At 36.7% G+C, this 17,013-nt stretch overlaps 2 protein-coding genes across 2 annotated transcripts in view; one reads left to right on the forward strand and one right to left on the reverse strand.

The window, feature by feature from the left end:
• Positions 1 to 3,613, reverse strand: part of sgsm1b (small G protein signaling modulator 1b) — a 29,636-nt gene extending 26,023 nt beyond the window's left edge. The window contains exons 1-2 of the mRNA XM_042733308.1: positions 3,495 to 3,613; positions 3,368 to 3,409 (exon numbers count right to left, since the gene is read on the reverse strand). The gene's annotated coding sequence lies outside the window, so the exon portion shown is untranslated. The remainder of the gene's footprint in view (positions 1 to 3,367; positions 3,410 to 3,494) is intronic.
• Positions 3,614 to 4,792: 1,179 nt separating this feature from the next.
• The window catches only part of nup155 (nucleoporin 155), a 34,304-nt gene continuing 22,083 nt past the window's right edge, over positions 4,793 to 17,013 (forward strand). Inside the window, exons 1-11 of the mRNA XM_042732051.1 lie at positions 4,793 to 4,941; positions 5,958 to 6,122; positions 6,211 to 6,348; positions 6,453 to 6,549; positions 6,769 to 6,839; positions 9,253 to 9,345; positions 9,424 to 9,687; positions 11,265 to 11,338; positions 11,417 to 11,508; positions 14,494 to 14,591; positions 16,268 to 16,596. Coding sequence (XP_042587985.1) covers positions 5,981 to 6,122; positions 6,211 to 6,348; positions 6,453 to 6,549; positions 6,769 to 6,839; positions 9,253 to 9,345; positions 9,424 to 9,687; positions 11,265 to 11,338; positions 11,417 to 11,508; positions 14,494 to 14,591; positions 16,268 to 16,596 — 1,398 coding nt within the window. The 5' untranslated portion in view covers positions 4,793 to 4,941; positions 5,958 to 5,980. The remainder of the gene's footprint in view (positions 4,942 to 5,957; positions 6,123 to 6,210; positions 6,349 to 6,452; positions 6,550 to 6,768; positions 6,840 to 9,252; positions 9,346 to 9,423; positions 9,688 to 11,264; positions 11,339 to 11,416; positions 11,509 to 14,493; positions 14,592 to 16,267; positions 16,597 to 17,013) is intronic.

Below are 17,013 nucleotides of genomic sequence, written 5' to 3' on the forward strand. Positions count from 1 at the left end.
GTAGTAGTGAGTGGAAGTAGGCGGGTGCTGAGCCTGTGGCTGTTCTATATGCAAGCATCAATGTCTTGAACTTGAAGAGAGACGCTACCGGTATCCAATGCAGGGGGATAAAGAGAGGAGTAACATGGGCTCTTTTTGGCTTGCTGAAGACCAGTCGTGCCACTGCATTCTGAATCATTTGTAGAGGTTTGATTATGCTTGATGGAAGTCCAGCCAGAAGAGGATTGCAGTAGTCCAGCCTAGAAATGACAAGGGCCTGGACAAGAAGTTGTGCAGCATGCTCCGTTAGAAAAAAGGGCGTGATCTTTCTGATGTTGTGCAATGCAAACCTGCAAGATCGAGGAGTCTTTGCAATGTGGTCTTTGAAGGTCAGCTGGTCATCAAAGGTTAAACTAAGATTTCTGGGGTAAGTTGATGGGGTAATTGTAGAAGAACCTAGCTGGATGGAGAAATCATACTGTAGAGTGTAGTGGCAGGGAAGACAAGAAGCTCAGTCTTTGCCAGGTTGAGCTGTAGGTAATATTTTTTCATCCATGCCGAGATGTCCACCAGGCAGCCTGAGATCCATGCAGCTACCGTTGGATCATCTGGTGGAAATGAAAGATAGAGCTGTGTGTCGTCAAGGTCCCATTCAAGATGTGGCAACGTCAGATGTATCCAGCCCCAAGACTGGTTTGCAGCGATTGACCTAAAGGACGGTTACGTTCATTCTTCCTTGACACAGGCCGTTCCTACGGTTTGCATTCAAGGGTCGGGCACAGCAGTACAGGGTCCTCCCCTTTGGGCTGTCCCTTTCCCCCTGTGTCTTACAAAGATCGCAGAAGGGCGGCCTTGCCCCGTTATGGGAAGTGGGCATTAGGATCCTCAACTACCTCAATGAATGTCTCATCATGGGCCGGTCACGAGAGCAGTTGTGCGATCACAGGGACCTGGTGCTCCGGCACCTCAGCCAGTTGGGGCTCTGGGTCAACTGGGAAAAGAGCAAACTCTCCCCAGTGCAGAAGATCTCTTTTTTCGGTATGGAGTTAGACTCGGTGAGTATGACAGTGCATCTCATTAATGAGCACACCCAGTCAGTGCTGAACTGCCTGATTTCTTTTAGAGGCAGGAACGCGGTATCTCTGAAACACTTTCGGAGGCTCCAGGGGCATATGGCATCCACAGCCGCAGTCACACCGCTCGGACTGCTTCATATGAGACCACTTCAGCACTGGTTACACTCCCGGATCCCGAGATGGGCATGACCATTACACCAGAGTGTCGCAGCCCCTGGAGAGACCTTGCCTTTCTACGGGCCGGGGTGAGCTTAGAACAATTGTCCTAGCATGTCGTTGTCACGACAGATGCCTCCAGTACAGGTTGGGGTGCTACATGCAACGGGCAGGCAGCCTCGGGGCTCTAGACCGGGCCTCGATTGCGTTGGCACATCAATTGCCTAGAGCTGTTGGTAGTGCATCTGGCTTTGCGGCAGTGCTACAGGACAAGCACATGTTGGTCTGGGACCTTTGTGTGTGGCTCCTGGATGGGACGCGGCAGACTTAAGTGATCTGCCACCGGCAGTGGTAAACATGACCACTCAGACTAGAGCTCCCTTGACGAGGCAAGCTTATGCTCTGAAGTGGAGTCTGTTGGTAAACTGGTGTTCTTCTCACTGAGAAGACCCCCGAAAATGCAAGATTGGAGTAGTGCTTTCTTTCCTGCAAGAAAGGTTGGAATGTAGGCTGTCACCCTCCACCTTGAAAGTATATGTGGCTGCTCTCGCAGCACATCACGATGCAGTGGATGGCCGGTCCCAAAGCATGATCTCATCATCAGGTTCCTGAGGGGTGCCAGAAGGTTGAATCCTCCTAAGCCACCCATGGTGCCCTCCTGGGATTTCTCTACTGTCCTGGCTGGCCTTCAGAGGCATCCCTTTGAGCCGCTGGACTCAGTTAAGCTTAAGTTCCTGTCTGCTAAGACAGTGCTCCTGATCGCGCTCACTTCCATGAAGAGGGTCGGGGACCTCCAAGCATTTTCAGTGAGCGTAGAGAGCCTTGTGTTAGGGCCGGCCTACTCTCACGTTGTCCTGAGACCCTGGCCTGGATACGTGCCCAAGGTTCCACCACGCGCTTTCACGATCAGGTGGTGAACCTGCAAGCACTGCCCTCGGAGGGGGCAGATCCAGCCTTGGTGTTGCTGTGTCCCGTAAGAGCGTTGTGCATATACGTGGACTGCAACTGAAGCTTTAGAAGCTCTGAGCAGCTCTTTGTCTGCTACTGAGGTTAGCAGAAAGGGAAGGCTTTCTCCAAGCAGAGGTTGGCCCACTAGATAGTGGATGCCATCACCCTGGCCTACCATTCCCAAGGCGAGCCGTGCCTCCTTGGGTTGAGGGCTCACTCCACACAGAGTGTTGTCTCCTCCTATGAGCTGGCGCACAGAGCCTTTCTGGCAGACTTCTGTAGAGCTGCAGGCTTGGCGACACCTTACACCTTCGAGAGATTTTACAGTCTCTGTGTTGAGCCGGATCTTCCCGTGTGTTGTGTAACAGGTAAGTCAGAGCGAATTGGGGCTCTCAAGTAAACCCCATGTCATCACGACATAACGTCTCCATTCCCTCCATCCAGGAACGAGGGTTACGTACGTAACCAAGATGTTTTATTTTTTTATTTTTCTTTGTTATATTATTATTTACATACTGTTACATCATATTGTATTCTAAGTATTAACCAATTAAGGTTACTATAATATAATTATGTAACGACTCAAGGGTTTAATTGACATATTACTATAATTGACATATTACTATTATTATTATTTACATATTGATACTCATATTATAAAACTATATTGTGTTCCAGAGTATTATTATGTGTTTCTATCAATAAACTATGGACAATAACTTTACATTAAAGAGTACAAACCGCACAGATTTGGATTACACTCTTGTTAAGCAATCTAAATGTGAATATAATTGACTAAAATGAATGACTTGGCCAGAGATGATGTTCAGTACTGTAAGAAATACATGTCATCTCTGACAACAACCATGATTTTTACTATTACCATGCAATTATCTGAGTACCATGGTACAATCACAGTACAAGGAAGACATGTTCATCATGCTGGGCTCCTAATGGCTGATGACACTGAGAGGACAAACCAGAATGACCTTGTTTAGATGCTCTTCTTGATCAAACACACAGTACACGACTGTCTAATGAGCAGGTGTGTGTTGTGGTGTTATCATACTCAGTGTGTGTGTGTGTGTGTGTGTGTGTGTGAGATACATTTAGCACCTGCAACCCCAGTCATCACGATCAGATTTAGTGATCGACATCTATAGATCAATATCTGATAAACAATGAGACACAGGCGGAAAATCTCCCACCTCCTTCTTGACGTTGCGCAGCAGCCTCTGACGCGTCTCCTTCTGTAAACAAACACACAGATTCTCTCTCATCCAAAGCTCATCCCGACGCGCTGTTTTCGCGCAGATTAAAGGCTGAAGGACTCACCTGCCATGGCTGGAGTCCGCTGTTCTTGTGAGGGATGAATGTGCGCAGGATGAAGCGCGTCGTCGTGAGTCAGATCTGCGCGCGCAGGGCGTGGCGTCGAGCGTCAACGCGCCGCAGTCAGGAGCGATAAATCGCGCCGATCATCTCTGTTACTTATGAGAGGTTCTGATCTCTAGTTCTAATCAAATCTAATCCAATCATTGGTTCTAATCAAAACTAAATCAACCCAAAACCAGTGTTAGGATATATATATATATATATATATAATATATATATATATATATATATATATATATATATATATATATATATATATATATTTATATATATATATATATTTGAAAATAGTTTTATTATTTGCCCCCTGATTTTGATTTAGGGGCAATTTTTACATTGACAATGACATTGTTATTATAATCACTATACTATGTTGTCTTTAATGGCTACTTACCCAATTACTTTAATCAATATTTTAAACTGTTATTAATAACAAAAGACTGTTTAAAATTGTATCTAAGTTATATTATGACATAAATTATTATATATTATTGTTCTTTATATTGTAATAATTATTACCAATATATAGTATTGTTATTACTTTATGAAAGTAATGTAACTGATTACATTTGAGGATATTTTGACTATTTTTTTTTAATCTCTAATTAATGTTTTCAACTGTTATTCATTTTCAAACATTTAAATAAATTATTATTATCCTAGAACTCAACACTGATTACTGTCAGAGTTCCAAAATCCTTCATCACTTGAATTAAGATTATAAAAAAATAATTTTAAAGCACAGCCACCACAAAATCAAACTTTCTCTCTCTCTCTCTCTCTCTCTCTCTCTCTCTCTCTCTCTCTCAAGTCTCTCTCTCAATCTCTCTCTCTCTGTGTGTGTGTGTGTGTGTGTGTGTGTGTGTGTGGGTGTGTGTGTGTGTGTGTGTGTGTGTGTGTGTGTGTGTGTGTGTGTGTGTGTGTGTGTGTGTGTGTTTAATTTGAGTTCCTCTTAAATTGAGGTCCCCATGGGTAAACAAGCTTATAAATCATACAGAAATAGTTTTTTTTTGTTTAGTTTTTTTGAGAAATAAAATAAGCAGAAAGTTTTCTGCAGGGGTAGGTTTAGGTGTAGGGCGATAGAAAATACAGTTTGTACAGTATAAAAATCATTACGTATACGGAGAGTCCCCACAAGGATTAGACTACAGACTAGCTGAATTTATCATTTATTTTTATAGTCAAGCTCACTTCAGTCGGGCTCTGCTGCGACAGAGGCAGAAGAATCGGGTGACTTTTATTTTATTTATTGAAAAGTGCGCGTGTTTCCGGTGCGCCTCACGCTCACCGCTGCAGTCGCACGCGCTTGGCGGGAGTCACTGAAGTTTACAAACTCGCTGTCCTCTTTCTCTTTCAGCTGATATTTTATGAATATAATTTTCAGTCAGAGGTGAGTTCATTTTAATCGCTGTTCAATCAGAGCTCAAGTAAAGCTCTTTAGAGGACGTCTAATGTCTTCGCGGTGCTCTGTGTTTTGAATTAGCTGTGTGGCTAAAGCTAAAGCTACTCAACATCTCTGACTAACTTAAATTTGATTTAACACTACAACATGTTTATTTTCAAATCGGGTGAATTAAAGCTCATTGTTTGTGTGTTATAACTGGATGTGGTTATTACAGTCACAGGTGTATAAAGAATTCATATTTCATAATCCTGTTCAAGACGTTACTTTGACCACACGCTAACGTTACTTTAGTTATTATTTACTCTGAACACCTGCATTAGTTTTGAGAAAGTATTCATATATATTTTATACATTTATAGTTTTCTCTGCCTCAATTTGTGATCGATTTTTATCTTAAAAGTTCCGAAAACGTGTTAATATGTGTATTAGTAGAAGTATAAAGGTATTAGTATAAATTTTAGAGCTGCAAAACGATTAATCGCGATTAATCGATTCAAAATAAATGTTTGTTTACATACTATATGTGTATATTTACTATGTATATAAATACAAACACATGTATATATTTAAAATAAATATGTATTTGTATGTAAACACTTGTATAAAATTTATATATATATATATAAATATAAACTAATATATATTTACATACATTATATTATATATACTTATATTTTTTCTTAATATATACATGTATTAATCGTTTTCCAGCCCTAATATATATATATATATATATACAGCACACACATACAGTATGTGAACAAACTTTTATTTTGAATCGATTAATCGTTTTCCAGCCCTAATAAATTTATATATATATTTATACATATATGTGTGTGTGTGTGTAGAAATGTATAATAAAATCAAATTATATTAAAATTTAAAAATATATATACACGTGTTTATATATATATATATATATATAATATATATATATATATATATATAATATATATATATAAAATATATATAATCCAAATATAAAATATATATATCTCCAGGTGGTTTGTAGTCTCCAGTGATCATGCCGTCCAGTCTGGGCTCCAGCAGTCCAGCCGCAGCTCTCCAGGAGGCTTTGGAAAGCTCCGGCCGCTTGATTGACAGACACCTGCAGGAGGATCGGTGTTTCCCAGACCTCTCGGAGCTGCTCAATGTCCCGTCACACAGTAAGAGATACTGTCTGTCCTGGCTGTTGTTGAGACATGATTATTGAGCATGAAACACGTTCATGTGCTTGTGTCTGGTGTTTGGCAGATATGCCTTCGCTCTCGGGGATGTCGGACATGGATTACCCCCTGCAGGGACCGGGTCTGATCAGCGTGCCGAGTCTACCGGAGCTCAGCGCCATCCACAGGGTTCCTCTGCCTCCGGAGCTCGTCGAGCAGTTCGGTCGTATCCTACCACACTGATGCACAAAATAAACCTCGCACCAAAAGTGTCTTGTAGAATTAATGCATTACGTTGTTTGCAGTGCCTTAATTGCCCCTTTTTACCAGATATGCAGTGCAATTGCATGATGGGAGTTTTCCCTGAAATCTCCAGAGCGTGGCTCACCATCGATAATGACATTTTTATGTGGAATTATGAGGATGGGTGAGTATCGAACCATTGGATGTCATTAAAGGGCACTTATTATGCATTGTATTTGACTTTTTGAAGTTAGAAAAATGTGTGAACTTTAAATCATGTGAATGTTTTCCAGCAGACCCCGAAAATATAATTGTAAATGAGCATAATATTGGCCCTTTACATATTCCTGGAAGTCTTTCGGACACGTGAGGTGGTGTTTATTTGTCTTGTTTGTTTCTTCAGGAGTGATGTGGCGTATTTTGACGGGCTCAGTGAAACTATTCTCTCAGTTGGACTGGTCAGACCTAAGCCTGGTTAGTTGGGTTTTCTGTTGTGTACTATTTAGTGCTCACCCTCAGAAGAAGTTGAGAATGTTATGGATTGGTTATTATGATGTTTTATCCGTAATTAGCCAAAAACATGTGTAATGCATCACAAGATTTCCCTCTGGAGATTTTAGTTTTTTGATGTTTTACCACTGTTTGTTTTTATATGACAGATATTGTATTGACAAGGGCAGTCGGAGTTATTTTTCACAAAAGTTTGCATGTAAAAAACAAGAGAAAAAAAAATGCACAAAAGATTTAACATAAAAAAATATACTGTATGTATATGCATATGTCACACTTGAACGATTCAGATCATCAAACAAATTTTAGTATTACACAGAAATAACCCGAGTAAATACAAAATGCACTTTTGAAATAATGATTTCATTTATTAAAGGAAAAAAGCTGTCTAAACCTGCCTGGCACTACGTGAAAAAGTAATTGCCCCCTAAATCTAATAACTGCTTGTGCCACACTTTGCAGCAATAACTGCAATCAAGCGTTTGTGATAAACAGTCTTTCACATCACTGTGGAGGGATTTTGGCCCACTCTTCTTTGCAGCAGTGTTGTGATTCAGCCACATTGGAGGGTTTGAGCATGAATGGACTGTTTAAGGTCATGCCACAGCATCTCAATCAGATTTAAGTCCAGACTTTGACTAGACCACTCCAAAACCTTAATATTGTTTTTCTTGAGCCATTCAGAGGTGGACTTGCTGGTGTGTTTGGGATCTTTATCCATATTAAAAACCCAAGTGCGCTTGAGCTTGAGGTCACAAACTGACCTTCAGGATTTTCTGATAGAGTGCAGAATTCACGCTTCCATCAATTATGGCAAGATGCCAGGTCCAGAGCATCACACCACCTCCACCATGTTTGACAGTTGCTATGATGTTCTTTTAAGAAATACTGTGTTGGTTTTAGGCCAGATGTAACGGGACACACCTTCCAAAAAGTTCAACTTTTGTCACATCAGTCCACAGAATACTTGCCCAAAAGTCTTGGGGATAATCAAGATATTTTTTGACAAATGTGAGATGAGCCTTTTGTGCTCTTATTGGCAGTGGCTTCCGCCTTGAATCATGAACACTGATGTTAATTGAGTGAAGCCTCCAGTTCTTTAGATGCTGTTCTGGGTTCTTTTATGAGCTCCTGGATGAGTCGTCGTTGTGCTCTTGGAGTAATTTTGGTAGACCGGCCACTCCTGGGAAGGTTCACCACTGTTCCAAGTTTTCTCCATTTGTGGATAATGGCTTTCACTGTGATTCGCTGGAGTCCCAAAGCCTTAGAAATGACTTTATAACCCTTTCCAGACTGATTCCATCTGTTCTTGAATCTCTTTAGATCATGGAATGATGTGTTGCTCTTCAAGCATGCTTCACTTCGTCAGGCAGCTTCTATTTAAGTGATTTCTTGATTCAGCAGGTCTGGCAGTAATCAGGGTGTGGCTAGTGATATTAAACTCAGCTTTCTAAAATAATGCGGTTAATCACAGTTCTTTCATGATTTAAAAGGAGGGGGAAATTTATTTTTCACGTAGGGCCAGGTAGGTTTGGACCGCTTTTTCCCTTAATAAATTAAATCATCATTTAAAAACTGCATTTTGTATTTACTTGCATTATCTTTATGTAATAATAAAATTTGTTTGATGATCTGAATCTTTTAAGTGTGACAAATATGCGAAAAAACAGGAAGGGGTCAAAAACCTTTTCACGGCACTGTATATATTTTAGACATTGTATTTATTACGTATTATAATATTTATTTACTTTGTTTTTCTCTTTATATACATACACACATATATATTTATATATAATTATAATCATATAGTTATTTACTCTTTCTTTTTGCTTATTTGTACACTTTTTTTTATATAATTTATTTTTATAGTTACTATATAGATTATTATTCTCTTTTATGTTTATTTGTAAATATGATATGACAATGATCGTAAAACATGACCGATGGTAAAACATTAAATTATGATGATATATTTGTTTATTAAGGATATAAAATAACATATATGAAATATATATATATATATATATATATATATGTATATATATGTATATGTATATATATGTATATATATATGTATATGTATATATATGTATGTATGTATACACACACAATACATACACACACAATATAAATGAACCATAAATTATAACTATGACTTAAAAAAAATATATATATAGTAATAATAATAATTAAAAAAAACAGAAACGTTATTGTGGAAAGGAGAGCAAACTAACTAAATGTGACTGATTCTTAAAAAAAAATTAGAGAAGATTTTTATTCTCATAGTTTCAAGAATCATTCACATTTTTATTAGTAATCGAAGAAAAATAAACAGAGAAGTGAGTCTACCTCAACCAACTACTCTTGTTTGTTACAGGTATTTTTCAGCCTCACATCCACTTCCTGTTAGTGTTGGCCACTCCGGTGGATGTCGTGATCCTGGGCTTGAGCTTCCCAAAAGCTCATACAGGTGAGAGTCATGTTAGGATGTGATTGAATCAGCATCTGCACGCGCTGGATTGATTCTCAGTCTGTTTGTGTGCCGCAGGTCTGAATGACAGCATGTCAGGAGCCATGCAGCTGTTGCCAGATCCTCTCTACTCCATCCCCACGGATAACACCTACCTGCTGGCCATCACCTCCACGGACGTGGGCCGCATCTTCATGGCGGGGAAAGACGGCTGTCTGTATGAGATCGCCTATCAGGCTGAAGCGGGCTGGTTCAGTCAGCGCTGCAGGAAGATCAATCACTCCAAGAGCAGCCTGTCCTTCCTCATCCCTTCCCTGCTGCAGTTCTCCTTCTCCGAGGACGGTAAGAGTCTTTCAGGGGAGACAGTCAGCAGATTTCGTAATGGGGTGTGCGATATTGATAAAAAATAACATCTTGATATTTTCTGGGATTTTATCGATCGGAGTATGTTATTGTGCTAAAGTTTTTGATATTCTTCATATTCTGTGTGATGGTGATAGAAATTAATCTTTTTTTTTTTTTAATAAGTTTGAATTGATTTTTACCTTTTATGGGAGTTTTTACCTTTAAATAAAGCCATTTATTCTAAAAGTGTGCATTGTTTTGAATACAATTCGTACATTTAATCAGTCGATTAGAATAATAAGACATTCGGGCTGTTACCAAGCATGAAATTAGTATTAAAAAAATTAATCTTAGCAATGCAAAGGAAACACAGAAGGTAGATGTGTTTACACACTGTTTAATGCAGGACATGAATGCTTAGTTACAAATGCATAAATAATGTTTTGATATATTAAACATGAAACTTTGAATACTAATATTTGAAATTATTTATATAATAAAAGATACTTTGAATGTGAAATTAAAACCGCCAGTAGGTGGCAGCAAGTCACTGTTAATAAGTGAGTCATTGCGATTGAACCGAATCATTTAAACAGTTGATTCATTCAGAAGCGAAACACTGTAATGTTGCTCAGAGACGCACAACAGTGCTGTGGATTTGTTTGGAATTATTTTTGTTGTTGAAATAGTGCAAAAACAGGCAATATGGTGTCTAAGTCTCTTAATATTACCTTCTTGTTTATCGAACTGTTGTAAAAAATCAACATCACATTTGTAATTAAATTAAATAAATTTTGGAGGAAAAAACCTTCACTCTTTGTGAGAAATTGATTAACTATGTGACCCTGGAGCACAAAACCAGTCTTAAGTGTAAATTTTTCTGAAATTGAGATTTATACATCATCTGAAAGCTGATTAAATCATCTCTCCATTGATGTGTGGTTTGTTAGGAGGACAATATTTGTCTGAGATACAACTATTTGAAAATCTGGAATCTGAGGGAGCAAAAAAATCTAAATATTGAGAAAATCATCTTTAAAGTTGTTCAAATGAAGTTCTTAACAATGCATATTACTAATCAAAAATTAAGTTTTGATATATTCACGGTAGGAAATGTACAAAATTTCTTCATGGAACATGATCTTTACTTAATATCATAATGATTTTTGACATAAAAATCTATATTTTTGACCCATACAGTGTGTTTTTGGCTATTTCTACAAATATACCTGTGCTACTTATGATTGCTTTTGTGCTGCATGGACACATATGAAGTAGTTAAATATACACATTTTCTCCCCCATCTCTTAAATTTGTGATCATTTTAAATGTATTTTAATAAACTGAATAATGTAGTGAAAGAACGCACTCTAAATACTCGCAATAGTCTAGACTTCACGTAATGCATGCACTCTGTAGAGGTTTTAAATGGTTTTTGCAAAATACTCAATAATGTCAAATCATACATTGTTAAAACAACAATTACGATATTATCACAGAAAGAAAATATATCGCACACCTCTATTTTGTAAGCCAAACTGAATGTTTCACTTAAATCTTGTGGTTTGTTTCAGATCCCGTTGTCCAAATTGCTGTTGATAATTCAAGGAACATTTTATACACGCGTTCGGAGAAGGGCGTCCTGCAGGTGGGTGTCTTGATAATGAGCCGGAGACTGGTGTTTGTGACTTTTGATTGGTTTTAATGTGATTTTGTTGTCTGTCAGGTGTATGATCTCGGCGCTGATGGGCAGGGAATGAGTCGAGTCGCAGCCATGTCTCAGAGCTCCATCGTCTCAGCGGCGGGAAACATCGCCAGGTAGAGCTTCACCTGCGTTTTCTGTGCACTTATAGAAAATAGAATTTGGCTGATAAATAGATAGCTGATTAACCATTATATTATTATAACCATTATAACCATATATTACAATCAAAACAGTGAATTTTAAATGATTTTTCTCGAAGGGATAATCTAACTAATTTAAAGTCCCAATTTTCCTTCGTGTTTTCTCTATGAATGAATGAAATTACAGCAACAATTGGGTGTTTTTTACTGTGTGCTCAAACAGAAACTCCTGAAGTTTGGATATTTTTCTTTAGAAAGTTGTATCTGGGTGTTTTACACTTTCAAATAAAATTTAGTTTACATATAACATACCCCAAGCAAGTTATAGCCATTTATTACAATATTGTTAAAGGCGCTTTTAAGTGAAAAACAGGCCTATTTCGTTACCTAACTAGATGTGTCCAAAAACGTTTAGGGAGTAAAGAAAATGGAAAGAGTGTTATATAATAACAAAAAAAAAAAAATTCAGAGGAATATATTTTCAATTTGAGTATTAACAAAAAACACAAACCATTCAGCAAGTCGTAAAAATAATTGCATAAATTGTCTTCTGCAACAATACAAACAGTGCAAATGATTCACAAACTACAAAATGAGTGAGAAATATTCAGAGTGCAACAGAAAAAATAGTGCAAATTATCTTTATGAACTATATAAGAATTATTTACTTAATATACATAATATAAATGATCAATCTGCTGGCTGTAATCTGCGTCAGAATCGATTTTACCAGGACATCGCCTTGCGACGCAAAGACATAAATTCCAGTGCTTTATCAGATATGTACCGCTGTTTCATCCTTGTTTTTGGTTTGTTTTATGCCAGAGTACTCATTCGTGTGTTTTTCTGTGTTTTTTCAGAGAGTTCTCTCATGCAAATGTGTTATTTTGTGTTTGTTTTCGTGCACGCATGCATGACAGACTTTACTTTCACTTTGCGTTCGGTCATATTTCCAAATAAAATATGTTAAATAGTGGTTCAAAATAGGATTAGCGGTTCAAAAGTTATTAAACTTTTAAGAACAACAGTTATTTTTAGCCACGGGTGGCTGTTTCTGTCTTTTTCGGTCATGTAAAATTTATTTTAAAAATCGTATTAATAAGTAATAATAATAATGATTATTATACACATTTGTTGTTGTACAAAATAAATTTACTTGTATTATTATTAATAAAATAACATTTATCATTATCTTAAATTTAAAATGAATTAGAAAATGCTAATATTTCACAGCCCACATATTCACAAAAAAATATTTTTAATTAATAATAAAAAAAACAAAAAACATTAAATAAACAAACAACAAAAAAAAATCTAACATTATCTTTAATAAATGCATAATTTAAATTATTAACATTGTGCACTAATGGTTTTTCTTAATAAAAATAATTATATTCTTATTTTTGCCAACATTGTTATTATGAAAATAATCGTATTAATAACAAAATGTATCGTATTTAAATTAAAAATGGATTAAAAATGATAAAATTAGTCATTGATGTGGTCACCAGAACATTGTGCACACCTAGTTTTGGTATTAATAAAAATTTAATAAAAATGTAAATAAACGAAAACTCAAAACTTTACGAAACTTGTTGAAAAAGTGTCAGATGATTCTTAACAAGCATGCAAAGTTTCATGGATATCTGACCATGGGTGGCGCTATAACAGTGTAAAAAAATAAAAAGGTCTTCAAAAACACAATATTTCAATTATTAATGACCTTAAATTGTAATAAGAAGTTCATATATTCACACATACACTAGATCTTCCTATCATATGATAGATCTCCTCAGTCTGAACAGCTTTGCCTCTGGGATCTATGCTGTCAATCAAACAGTTCATTAAATATTTGAGATTATTAAAAAAAAAACTACTTGTGTAAACTAGTCCTAGGTTTTAAACTCAAAACCAATAAATTCACTGCAGTACAACTCTTTAGAATCTCTAGGTCAATAATTAACAAAAAATGTTGAATACATTTAATAATATGGCCTTGATATAGTGTACCCAAAACCCTATAAATCCTAAAAGAAAGCTCTAAACTTCATGAAAGGTGAGCACATGTGTCTCATAGGATTGTAGAAAAGCATGCAAAATGCAAAATTTATGGGGCTCAGACATAAGTTGCCTCTATAGCAGTTGAAAAAGGTTAAAAACAGTACATTTAAATGGCAAAATTTATGGAATTGCCATTTTAACCACTAGATGGCAGCAGAAGACCATTAATTGTTTCATTCTGCTCACTAATATGGCTCTATTCACAGGTCTGCTATTTGTATTCATGTCTATAAATTATAAAATCAGTATGATAACAATTTTACCACTTCATTTACCTGGAGAAATCACATTTTGCAGTTATGATTACAGTAAGACCTGAAAATTGCATTATTAACATTTATTTACATTTATGCATTTAGCAGACGCTTTTTATCCAAAGCGACTTACAGTGCATTCGGGCTAACATTTTTTACCTAACATTATAAAGACAGGACTTGCAGTAAGCATTTCCTTACCTATCATTTAGCTACTTTAAATCTCCAATCTTCAACAAAATGTGTTTGTATATGTAAGTATGCTTACTTTGTATTAAGTATTATACTTAAGCCCTTTCATTTCAGGTTGAGTGTGTGTGTGTTGCAATATTCTTCATCATGGATGTGTTGTAATGTCAGTCCAAAATGTAAGGTTGGCCTAGACCAGAACATCTTAATGCAATAAAGGCCTTAAAGTGCTTGAACCCCGGTAATTGTTGCTTGCAGCTATATTTATTTATAATAATTAGATTATATTAATAATTATTATAACATTTATTTAAAAATAAATATTTTGTTATAAAAAAGATTAAAATGGTCACAAATATGGTCGCCATTATATTGTGCAATCCTGCTTTTCATGTTAAGTTTTCCTGTGTAATGCAGTTTTCACCTCAAATGCATGTCTTTGGCTGTTTTTCAGGACGATCGACCGCTCCGTGTTCAAACCCATTGTTCAGATCGCAGTAATTGATCGGCCAGAGTCGTCAGACTGTCAGCTGTTGGCCGTCACTCATGCTGGTATGATTTAGAAATGGAGAGCGCGAAACAATTAATCGCCTTCTGTAGGGATGTAACGATTAACCGGTTGAAAATCGATTCAAATATGTGACGATTCAAATCGGTTGAGATGCTAAACAAATCGCGATTCAATTAGGGTTAGGAGTTTATATGAATGTGTGTCTGAGGGGAACTTACTGTCTTTAGAAAAGTTTAGATGCTATTTTCTGTTCATCTTGCCTCTGTATAATGCATATTAAAGTTCATAAGTGCAGCGCTGCTTTGTTTACAGCGGTAACCAAGGAAACGCTTTAAGCACCACTTGCTGCAGTGTTCACAAGTGCTTTGTTTACAGCGGTAACCAAGGAGACGCTTTAAGTGCCACTTGCTGCAGTGTTCACAAGTGCTTTGTTTACAGCGGTAACCAAGGAGACGCTTTAAGCTCCACCTGCTGCAGTGTTCACAAGTGGTTTGTTTACAGCGGTAACCAAGGAGACGCTTTAAGTGCCACTTGCTGCAGTGTTCACAAGTGCTTTGTTTACAGCGGTAACCAAGGAGACGCTTTAAGCTCCACCTGCTGCAGTGTTCACAAGTGCTTTGTTTACAGCGGTAACCAAGGAAACACTTTAAGCTCCACCTATATTTAAATAATTTAAATAAATAATTTATTATTTAAATTATTTAGACATATTGAAATTGTGATTATTCAAATTTTAATTTAACCATTAAAATTGAATTTTAGTGTAAAAAAAAAAAACATTTCATGGGGCACTAAAAAATGTATTTTGTTCAAATTTTAGTGAATTTTAGAGAGTGAATCTGCGTCTCGTTCAGTTCATCTGCTGTTTCTGTTTCATGCAGATACTTATGTATATGTTATGTATATTTATGCTTTTGCTTCAAATTTTGAAATTATACAATCTAAATCAGATTAAAAACTGCCCATGTTGCATGTATGCAGCATCTCAGTTTGGATCATGATTAAAATACAATGGTTGCCTCTAATTTTAAATGGAAAGAGTACAGACAAAACCTTATTTTGTTTATATGAAGAGATTTATTTCATTTGTGTTACTTATTTATTTGATTTGGGGCTTATTTTAAAATTTCTATTTAGTTTTGTTATTTACATTTACATTATATGTAAATTTTGTCATTTAACAGACGCTTTTATCCAAAGCGACTTACAAATAAATACAATAGAAGCAATCAAAACCAACAAAAGAGCAATGATATGCAAGTGCTATATTAGTGTATTATTATAGTGTTATATTTCAATTTCACAAAGAAATGTGCAGTATTTTGTCTGAGCAATAATAAAAGGACACATTTAATTTATAATTTGTCTTAAATCTCATCTTGTTAAAACAAAAAAATCGTGAGTTGAGTGAATCGTTGCATCCCTACTGCTCAATATACAGCGTTACATTTAGATAAATAACTGTTGGTTCTTCATCAGAAGCTCAAACTATCCATAACGCTTAGAAGAAAATACAAAATGTAGTAATGTTTTTGCTCAAACCCCACTTTAAACCGTCATCAAGTGCTTGTAATAACTTCTGATTGTGATCTAAAATGGATTTTGATTCTGTAACAGGCAGATATGCACATGAATATATCTCTATGTTCAGACACCTATGACAGCAACATCTCGTGCAGTTTAAAGGCCTTAAACTGTGTTTCTGTGTGTGGTGCAGGTGTGCGTCTTTACTTCAGCACCATCCCCTTTGCTCCTCCAAACGCCAAACACACCTCGGCCCGGCCCAGCATCCTTGCGCTGGTGCACGTGCGTCTGCCGCCTGGGTTCTCTGTGTCCTCCACCCTCCAGAAACCGGCTAAAGTTCACAAGGCTCTCTACAGTAAAGGAGTTCTGCTGATGGCTGCGTCTGAGGCAGAAGACAGCGACGTTCTGTGGTGCATCAACCACGATTCCTTTCCCTTTAAGAAGCCCCTCATGGAAGCTCAGGTCAGAGATGTTATTTCCTTTTCCTGTCCGGCTGCTCATTTGTTTGTCCACCATGGAATTAAATAAATAAAGTTAATTACGTTTGATCTCTTTTTATCTCACAATTCTGAGTTTATATTTCTCAGTTCCCATTTTTTTTATCCTCACAGTTCTGAGAAGAAAAGTCTGAATTGTGAGATATAGTCAGTTTATTGAACTGTATAACATGGAAAAATTAAATCCTAAACCTTAAACCTTAAATTTTTAAAAGAATAATAAAACGAATTTCACCCGTGTTTTTATTTTAAAGAGTAAACATCTGTTATGCAGCACTTTGCTTGCCAGAAAATTAAAGGGTTTGTTTAATTAACTAAAAGATACTTTAAAAAATATCATCCCCCCCATAAAACAAAAAAAATAGTGGTTGAGTGATCGTATGCTCCCATAATCCTGCTCAATATACAGCGTATACCCCCCCCATAAAAAACTGATTGGTTT

The sequence above is a fragment of the Cyprinus carpio genome, chromosome B10 (genome assembly GCF_018340385.1).
Source record: "Cyprinus carpio isolate SPL01 chromosome B10, ASM1834038v1, whole genome shotgun sequence".
Lineage (NCBI taxonomy): Eukaryota > Metazoa > Chordata > Actinopteri > Cypriniformes > Cyprinidae > Cyprinus > Cyprinus carpio.